This window comes from Panthera pardus, unplaced genomic scaffold (genome assembly GCF_024362965.1).
Source record: "Panthera pardus isolate Hobbes unplaced genomic scaffold, ASM2436296v1 HiC_scaffold_6, whole genome shotgun sequence".
In the NCBI taxonomy this organism is placed as follows: Eukaryota; Metazoa; Chordata; class Mammalia; order Carnivora; family Felidae; genus Panthera; species Panthera pardus.
In genome coordinates, this window is record NW_026526991.1 from 26405824 (window position 1) to 26415081 (window position 9258).

A 9258-nucleotide genomic window follows, 5' to 3' on the forward strand; every position below is an offset into this window, starting at 1 on the left:
GGGTGGTGCTTCTGCGCCCCACAGTCTCCACCGGCAACGTGGAGCCCAGAAGCTGCCTGTAGCACCCCAACATCTTTCCTTGCTTCCCTCCCGGCTGAAGCTTTCATCCACAAAGCCACCTCAACCTCCCCTGCCTCTCCCCCCAGAGACCACAGTGCCCCCACGGCAGAGCCACAGCCTCCCGCCCGCCCTCGCACTAGGTCAGGCTGACGGTTCCGTTCCACCCAGCGTGGGCCGCTTTTCCAGGCCAGCACTGACCCAGGTTGAGCAGGCTACCAACTCTTCAGACCACATCACATGTGTTGCGGGGAGGGGGGTGCGCAACGGCTGGGGTGTGGCAGCATGCCTTTTGGGTTCACCGACTTCTCTGCCCAGGGCGCTGTGTTTGGCAACCGAGTTGAGAAGGGTCAAGCCACACGCCTGCTAACACCCGTACACCTGGGGAGGCGATTAGGGAAGGGAGCGGGTAGGCTGCCTGCGGCGGCTCAGCCCCAAACAAGCGTCGTTTGGACAGAGAAGGAGGACACTGGGATACAGTCACTAGAGTTTTAAGCCAAACTCCTACCCTCTCCACCTCGCCGTTTACGCTCCCTCTGGGGACCTCTGGCTGTGCTCTAGAGCAGCCGAAGGTCTCCGAGACCCCGTGAAAACGGCTCGCTGGCCGCCAGCCGGCCGTGTGAATCCCAGACCTGGTAAATGGCAACCTGGTCTCCCTCCCGCTCGCCCTTGGCGGCTGCTCCCCACCGGGAGCACTCCCCTCGGCGTCCCGGCGGCAGGACTTACGCAGTTTTGCTCGGCCGTCTGGAAGTCCCAGGAGCAGCTCTTGGCGCGCTCCTGGATCTCACTCATCCTGAAGAGGCAGAGTGCCGTGGTGGCAGGGGAGCGCTTCTCCTGGCCCTCGCCGGTGGCCGCGCTGAACACACCCGCCCAGACGCCCAGGGCCTCCACCAGGCTGGAGGAGAGGAGCAGGCGCCGGCCGTCGGGGTGGCCGTGGCCGCAGTCGAGGGCCGCCTGGCCCTGGAACTGCAGCACCTTGGCGCTCTGCGCGATGCGCACCATGCTGGGCCAGCCGGTGGCGGCGCCGCTCGTATAGTTGTAGGGATAGTAGGGGAAGTAGACGCTGCCGTTCCAGAGAAAGGCGTCCACGAAGTGCAGGCTGCCCGCGCCCCCGCGCAGCTTGAGGCGGCCCAGCTCCTCCGTGGCCAGGCTGCGTCCCTCCGTGTCCTTGAGGGCGATGGCGGTGTCGCGGTCGGACGCCGCCGGATTGCAGCGGCTCGCGGTCTCGGGCTCCGGCAGCACGTAGGTGGCGGCCACTGCCAGGTACCAGCGGTTCTGGTCCCCCGCGCGGTACACAACGCCGGCCGTCGAGCCCTGCGGGTGACAGGACACCACCTCGGTGCCGTTGCGCAGGGAGCTGTGGCTCAGGTTGCCCAGGAGCCGCACCTCGCAGGCGCCTCGGTCGAAGGTCCAGCCGGTGAGCAGCAGCCCCTGGAGGTCGGCCGCCCCCTCGCTGTAGGGCAGCAGCAGCTTGCTGAAGCTACTCCCCGGCCGGGGCCGCGCGGGGGGCGCCAGCGAGACGGGCTCCGTGCAGTTGCCCGCCTGGTCCCGGTACAGGCGCGAGAGCCTGTGCTCCAGGCTGTAGTCCAGCTGGTCCAGGCAGCTGCCGCTCGCCACGAACACGCCGTCCGCCCGGCTCGCCGCGATGGCTCCGATGGCTTGCTCCGACCGCCACACGGGCTCGTCCGCGCCCCGGCTCGGCGCCGCCAGCGCCAGCAGATAGGCGAGCAGGGGCAGCGGCGCGGCGGGGCGCGGGGGGCGCGGCGGTGCCTTCCTCCGGGAGACCTCCATGGGGCTGGGGGGGCCGCCCCCGGGCAGGGCGCGCGGCGGCGACGGCGACTCAGGCGCGCGGCGACGGAGACGCGGGCGGCGGCGGCGGCGGCTCCTGCGCGCGCTCGGGCTCCCGCGGCCGCCCCATCCCCGCGGCTCACCCGGGAAGGAGAGCAGGGAGGGCGGCACGCGGCGGGGTCGCTCCGGCAGCCTGTGCGGCGGCGGCGGTGGCGGCGGCGGCGGCGGCGGCAAGCCCTGCGCGCTCCGGCGCCGCTTCCTCCTCGCCCTCCTTCTCCGGAGAGTTCCTCTGTGCAGCGCTGGCGCTCGCGGGGAGGCGCGGAGGGTAAGGGAGGGGACGGGCGGAGGGGAGCGAGGCAGGCGGGGAGGGCTGGAGAGGTTGGGTGCGCTTGTGCGTTTCACTTTCCCATTGTGAAAGTGGGATGCAACTGGCCCCCTTCCTCATCCTCTTCCTCCTCCGCCCTCCGCCTCCTGCCCGCCCGCCCTCCCTCCACGCCCATCTCCCCTCCCCTCTTGATTCGGTGAGATAGGGAGGAGGAAGGTCTCGTAATTTGGGTTACTGTGTAGGTGGCCTCTTTCATCTATTCATAACAAAGCTGAGCAGCCTGCTGTTGCCGCCGCGGCCGCCACCATCGCCCCTTGGCTCTCCCGGGGCTCCCGGGGCGCGCTAGCAGTACGCCGAGCGGGCTCCCGCGCCCGTCCGCCCGCGGGGCTGCTCCAACGCTCGGGTTTTGTTTACGAGAGCAGCCTGGGGATACGCAATGCACGGGGAGCCAGAACCCAGGGCGCCGAGGGTTTGCAGCTGAGGCCCAGGGCTCAGGCCACAGGGAGGCTGCGGGGAGGCTGACAGGTGTGGAGCGGCGGGAGGGAGGCCCAGGGGAGGCGCGCGGGAGACGTGGACGAGCCGGGGAGGCTCAGGGGACCAAAGCGTCCCTGCCACAGCGGTTGGGTTTCCCCTGGTCACAGGAGTGAGGTGAGGAAAAGGCAGGCGCCAAGACTCCGCTTCTGGACAATCCCCGGGGCCAGAGCTCCCATATTTGAAAAGGTTCTCTCATCTCCCTTGGCAACGGAGTCCCAGGCTCTCAGACCTAGTGCTTAGAAAGTTCTACTCACCATCTAACCTTAATGATCCTGGCTAACGTTTATTGAGCACTTACTGTGTGCCGGGTGCTGTTCCAAATTTACCACATGGACTAAGGCTCATTTAATACCCTAATAACCCTTTTAATTAGTGACTGTTATTATCACTCCCGTTTAGCAGTGAGAATGATCATGGAGAGGTTATGGAATTCCGCCCGGGTCCTAATGCTGGTTTGACAGTGGAGGTGAGATTCGAATCCCTATCTAGCTCCAGGGCCCTTTCTTTACGCATCCCGCCCTAGCCGAGCGCCACCTGTGGCCCATTCGATACCGCTGCGAGATCATCCTCCGCAGGTGAGAACTGAAAAGGTCCCCAAGTTAAATGCTCCAACCTGCCCTGCCCAGCCCAGACTTCTAATCTTAGAGCCAGATACCCTATTTCCCTAGAGGCTCTCCCTCTGTCTCATCCTTTCCCACTTCTTTTCTTTGGACCCTCCGAGGTCTCCCCACCTCACCCAGGGGTGCCTCCAAAGCCAGCAAGAATTTGTGAAGCACGGCGAATGTCTGAATCATTGCACACCTGGGTGTCCGTTCATGATTTCGCAGGAGGGGCTTCCTAGAGGAGGCACGAGTGCCTCCCAGCTTCCTGAGGTGGCCGATGGCATCACCAGCACACTTAGAGTCTGGCAGATGATCCAGATGGTGTACCTGAGGACCCTTATGCATCCTTGCAAACAGATCTCTGTCCCCTCCCTGATTATTTCCGGACCAGAGGGCCCAGGGAGAGTAACTGGTTGCATCCCCTCTCTTCCTTCCATTTCTGGTTCCCCAACTCTAGATGGAATCTGTCTCAGGGGGGACGGGGTAAGTGGGCTTCCTCCAGATGCTGAGCCTTCTTGAAGGAACAGCTGTTGCAGGTTTTCAACGTCTACAATAGTGCATCGCGTCCCCACCCCGTGCTGAGGGATAAGGCAGGAGAAGGAGCTCTGAGAGGCTGGAGGAGCTGAAGGTGAGGTGAGGTAAGAAGCAGAAGAGAAAGAAAAGTTTCTGCCCTTGACGTGCAGTGAAAGGATCGGATCACTCCAGCGGCGGCTCTCATATTCTGGATTCAGAGTGGTCATCGATCCCTTCGTAATTTCCTCCTTTGAAACTGGGTAACATTGTCTTTGCCTACCCGCGGGGCAGTAAATAATCTCGTGAGCTGTAAGGTGGCTCTTTGCACTGCAGTGGTGGTGGCCGGGAGACCGGTAGGAGTGGAGGAGGAAGGGGAAAGAGCCGGGACACCAGGCCGATGTTCACCAGGAGATGAGCCGTTAGGCAAATCAGATGCCGTCTCTGTTCCAAAATCATCGGGCCTCACTCCCCCAATCCCTGCCCACCAGAAATATTTTAAGAACTTCTGCACGGCTGGAAATGGGGAAAGCGGTACGTGAGAGACATCTGCAGGAGCTCACAGAAGCCGTCACCGCATAGTAGGGCATTTACGTGCTGGCGGTTCGACAATTTTCCCTGTGAGCGATGAAGAAGGCGATGATCTCCACCGCTGTCATGAACCGGCCGTGGCAGTGTTGTTATGTGCTGAGAAGCAACAGTTCAATTCCATTCCGGAGATAGTTTTACTTCACTAGTAACCGAGTAATTTCTCTAAGTCCTGCCGAGTTGGTACAATCAGTGGCCGACCATCTTGGGAGCTATTTGGATTAAGCATACTCTATGGTGCAGCATTTTGATCACTACTCAATTCATTGCTGCCTCGTTTTGAGAAAGAGACATCTTAAAAATACTACCAGCAGGAAGCATAAATGGCTTTGATGGCTACAGTTTCTCACCATTCCACGGGACCATAAGCCCCACTCTTGAAAGCACGCTGCTTTTTCTTCCCATTTAATTGGATGCAGGCACCCATGGTGAAAGAAATCAGAATCTGTGCCTACTTTTTGGCATGAAAAATGCAGGAGACTAGGAAGCATATAAATGTATTCTTTGCTGATTCTACCCCATTTTGTACAAACATGTTTGCCCCTTTCCAATTTTCCTGTGTACTAAAGCTCCACCTTCAGGACACAAGTTCACATTTGAAAAGTGTGGGAAACACGAACAACAAAAATAAATATTGAAGCATGTGGATTCTGTCTTTGATGGCTTTCTCCTGGACGCTGGTGTCTGGCCAAGGGGGCAAGTCCCATTGGCCACAAAGCTCTCCTCTCCAACTGATGGAGCCCATCCTGGTGGGTGTCACTCGTGGCACATTCGGAACTCCTTGCAACACAACTGGCTGAAACCCAAAGAAAAAGAAGACGGTGCAGATTTATCCTCCAGACAGAGGCCTGCTACCACGGAAACAGGCAGTTCAGACTGATTCCGAGCAGTTTTATTTGTAGCATTCAGTAGATGGGAAAGTCTTCATAATGAGAAAATATCAACTCCCTCAGGCATCTAAGGCAATCTGGGTTAACCAGACCATCCACAATCAGACTCATTTCTGCTGGACAGGACTTTATAGATTCAGTGGTTTCCTGCTGAGGCTCAGGACATTAAGAGCTGCTCGGTAGGCGATTGGTCACAGTCACAAGATGGCTATCACTGGTGTTTTCAGTTTTCTTTCTGACTTAAAAAAATTATCTGACAGTGATCTGTAGGGATGACTGGGCTGGCAGAGATCAAAAGCAACTAAGATACTAGTCCTAGGGGTCAACGAATTCTCTGCCTTGTACAAGGAGCTACAACCCCTTGGCAGCATTTGGGAAATGCCCAGTGGGTCGAATAGTACCAGTGTTGTCCCTCTAGGACTTAAAACAGGCCACTTCCTTCTCCACAGCTTTGCTCAAATCTATGTGGTCTTCCACATCCAGGCCCTTATCAAAGCTCCCAGCCCCTTTTGGTGACTGGCAGGAAAAAGAAATGAGCCAGCCTCCTTTCCCCGTCTGCTGATGAGTAGATGGTTGAAAGCAGATAAGATGAAGGGCCATTTAATAAGTTTGAATTGACCCGAGAGACGAGTTGAATGCAACTCAATCACCATGAAAAGTCAGTCAAATGCAGCACAGTTAAGAGGTGACTGAAGGAACACAATGCTTGTCTTCTTGCCCACCCAACATGGCCCCAGGCAAGTGTTGAGCATTCTTATGCTTGGCAACACTGCCCCATGCCTTTGGTTAAAGTGATGGAATTCTGGTTGGCCCCAAACATTACTGTTGTCCTCTTTCCTGTGTCATGGCTTGCTTAATAGTTCATGGTCATTTACCAGCAGAGTTGCAACGGTAGATGGGAGAATGGGTTGGAGGTACAAATAAACAATTCTTTACTCAAGGTCCAATGACTTCCTTTCAGCTAAATACCAGCCTTCAGTCAGCTTTAGGGGCAAATGAGCTATTTCCTATAGAGAGGGTGTAAAATGTTGGTGTTTTTTAAGAGACGCCATCCCGGCACCCTAGTAACTCATTTCTCAGGGAATGCACTCAGTGTCATGAAGTTTCTCTCGAGCCCTTTCTCCAAACATTCACAAAAATTATCAGTGTAACCACTGAGTCTGAGACCCTTTCTGGTTGAAAGCAAAATGTGGCAAATCATCAGCCGTCACAGTGTTTTCCCAGACCACCTGAGTGAAGTACGCAAAATCACTGGTGAATTGTTTCTTCAGATTTGCGGAACCTGTGTAACGTGCTGAGCAATCTCCCGGTCACCTGCTTTTGTCTGATTTTCACAAGATTTAAGTCTGTCCCTGCTCGCATTTTCCTTGCAGGTCTTTTGAAACACGGAGCCGAAAGGGCATCAAGGACTGGACGCAAAATGCTGATCCCCTTTTAGTACGGTGTATTTTCCTGCGTCTCTGTTCTGCCATCACAGCTCTGAGGCTCCCCGCTAACATGATCCTGGGCCCCGAATCCTTTGATAACTGGCAGCTTGGCATAAACCCATTCAAAGAGAAGAGCTGCCAGAAACCAGGCCCTCATATTAATAATAACTCAAACTCTTGAAATGAATAGCAGACGATAAGATAAACACACAGATAACTTCACAGTCACTCATACTTCCATTTCCTTGAGATTCTGACAGAGGGAGATGCTCTGAGCTGACAATAAAGTTTTTCTGGACTGGGAAGTGAGGGGCCTGCTGCTCACCACCGAGCTGGCTTCCCTTCGGATTCGTACACCCTTGCCGTTCCTTAGAAAATGCTTCCACCAAGGTGGGCAAGAAGCAACTGGCATCGGCTTTGTGCTTGGATCATTGCTGTTGGGAAGTTCAGCATGGTCTCCATGGTCAGAACATTCCCACTTGTCACCCATCCTGAGGAAGGCACTGGGAGTACGGGAGTCCAAACAGCATCTCTCAGACGCCAGCAGCCTCGTGCACAGAATCCCAAGTTCAAATCCCATGGGAGACTGAGCATTCACCTTGCCTTCTGCACCTTCCCTAACCCTTCCTATTTCTATCTTCTTCCCCATCTGTGCTGGATGTTCTCCATTTCTCTGCACATACCATTTCCCCATGCTTCCCCATCCTGCCTATGCCCAGAAGTTCGACGTTTATGGGCATCTCCCTTGCTTTTTTGGCTTCTGTTTGGGTTCAGCCAATGGGAGGTCCCAGCAAGAGATCCAGAGGTAGATGGCTATGGGTGATGCCCAGATATTTCTTCTCCCAGCTCCCTCCCCGTGGCTGTGTTCATTGGCCTTGGTTGTGTCCCTTTGAAGGCTATAGATCCTGTGGACAGCCTTCTCTGGGTAATAACCGCTCGCTGACCCTCAGGCCTGTGGGAGCCCATGCCTTCCTCTGTCACTAGCCCTTCCTTTCTCCCTTCATCTTGCCCACACATCTGCCGTGGTCCCTTCATTAATGTACCCATTTGCATGTGTTCCCTGTTTCCTGTCAGAACCTTACCTCAACGTCCCTCCAAACGTGGAGAGAGAAGTGACCTAGAATGATGTTTAAACCCAGACGTTCTGCTTGTCCATTGATGGAACGCATGAGAGACTGCTAGGCACAATGGAACTCCTAGTCTTTCCAAATGTTTGGTTCTCCCCAATCTGGCAGTGGAAGAGCTCCACTTTTCTTCTCTCTGCACAGACTGTCCTGTACGAAGTTCAACCTGGTGATACAGACAAATGGAAACTCGACTGGGTAGGATCATATTTTTTTTCCAGCTAAATCATAAAGCTGAAAGCTTTACCTTAAAAGTAAACCAGGAACTACCGGGAGCTTAGGGTTCAGAAGGTGACATGGGGACGGGGGTGGTTATGATCTCTAAAACACTGCTGCACGTTTGAAGTATATTTTCAAACAAGACACGAAACTGAACATACAGCTTTTTCCTTTTTAGACATTTCTCCTTAAGGGAGAGCTTCAGCCATCCCTTCAATACAGTCGAGAAATTCCCTTTTTATTCATTATTAACCGAAACAGGATTATTAAGAGATTGCCAAATTTCATCTCCAGACCTCGCCCGTGCCACCCCCCACTAACCTTTAAAGAGAAATTGGATATTCTCTGTTCCCTCCTGGCTCAAGGACAGGTGACCCACACAGCGTTCGGTGGAGTAGAAATAGAAATCATCTTGAGTTCTAAAGACGGTACTTTTTTTTGAGGGTACTTTATTTTTACCCTGCTATGATTTCTGTGCTTTAATCATCTGAACCAGCCAATTTGAAACCCAACTCCCTTCATTTATTGGACATTCTTAATGGTGATTAAATATTTACACTGTCAGAGGCCTTTTTCTGCCCACCATGAAAGCTGCACGTTCGGAACATTCAGGAACTTTAAGAAAGGCACGCACACTCACATTCACAGTCCAATAATCAAAGATAGATTTGTCAGTCTCTTTGATTGGGGTTGGGGGAGGGGAGGCTAGCAACAGGACAGGTGTGTGGTCCCAGCAGGTTGGCTTTCTTGCTGAATAAGGACTAGAGACAGAGCTCTTCTGAGGTCAATTAGCAGAATTAGGCTGGCTCAAGACCCTCTTGTGGCTGGAGGGTCCCCGGAATCCACCCACTAGGAAGGACTGCACTCCAGCCTGCCTTCTTCCGCTCACCGAGCCCTGCTCCCTGGCACGGGGTGAGGTGTGTCCCAAGGAAAAGATGCTTTTGCTGTGTACAGAGACTCTGTCGGCGAGCTGTGGCCCGAGGCAGGCCACTCGATAATTATGTGGCCTCGGGCTCTTGGATCTTCTGGCCATCCCATCGGGTTTCCAAGCCTGGCACACAGGAGATGCTCAATAAACTATACCATCAACATTATTATTGCCATTATCAGATACCAGGGGTCTGAGGCTATGTCAACCCATTGTATTAGTTTGCTAGGGCCTGCCAAAACACAACACCACAGGCTGGGTGGCTT

The 9258-nt window shown here is 54.9% G+C and overlaps 1 protein-coding gene across 1 annotated transcript in view; it reads right to left on the bottom strand.

The window, feature by feature from the left end:
- Positions 1-2230, bottom strand: part of PLXNC1 (plexin C1) — a 148895-nt gene extending 146665 nt beyond the window's left edge. Inside the window, exon 1 of the mRNA XM_019446434.2 lies at positions 784-2230. Within this exon, the coding sequence (XP_019301979.1) occupies positions 784-1848 (1065 nt within the window). The 5' untranslated portion in view covers positions 1849-2230. The remainder of the gene's footprint in view (positions 1-783) is intronic.
- Positions 2231-9258: the final 7028 nt, after the last annotated feature.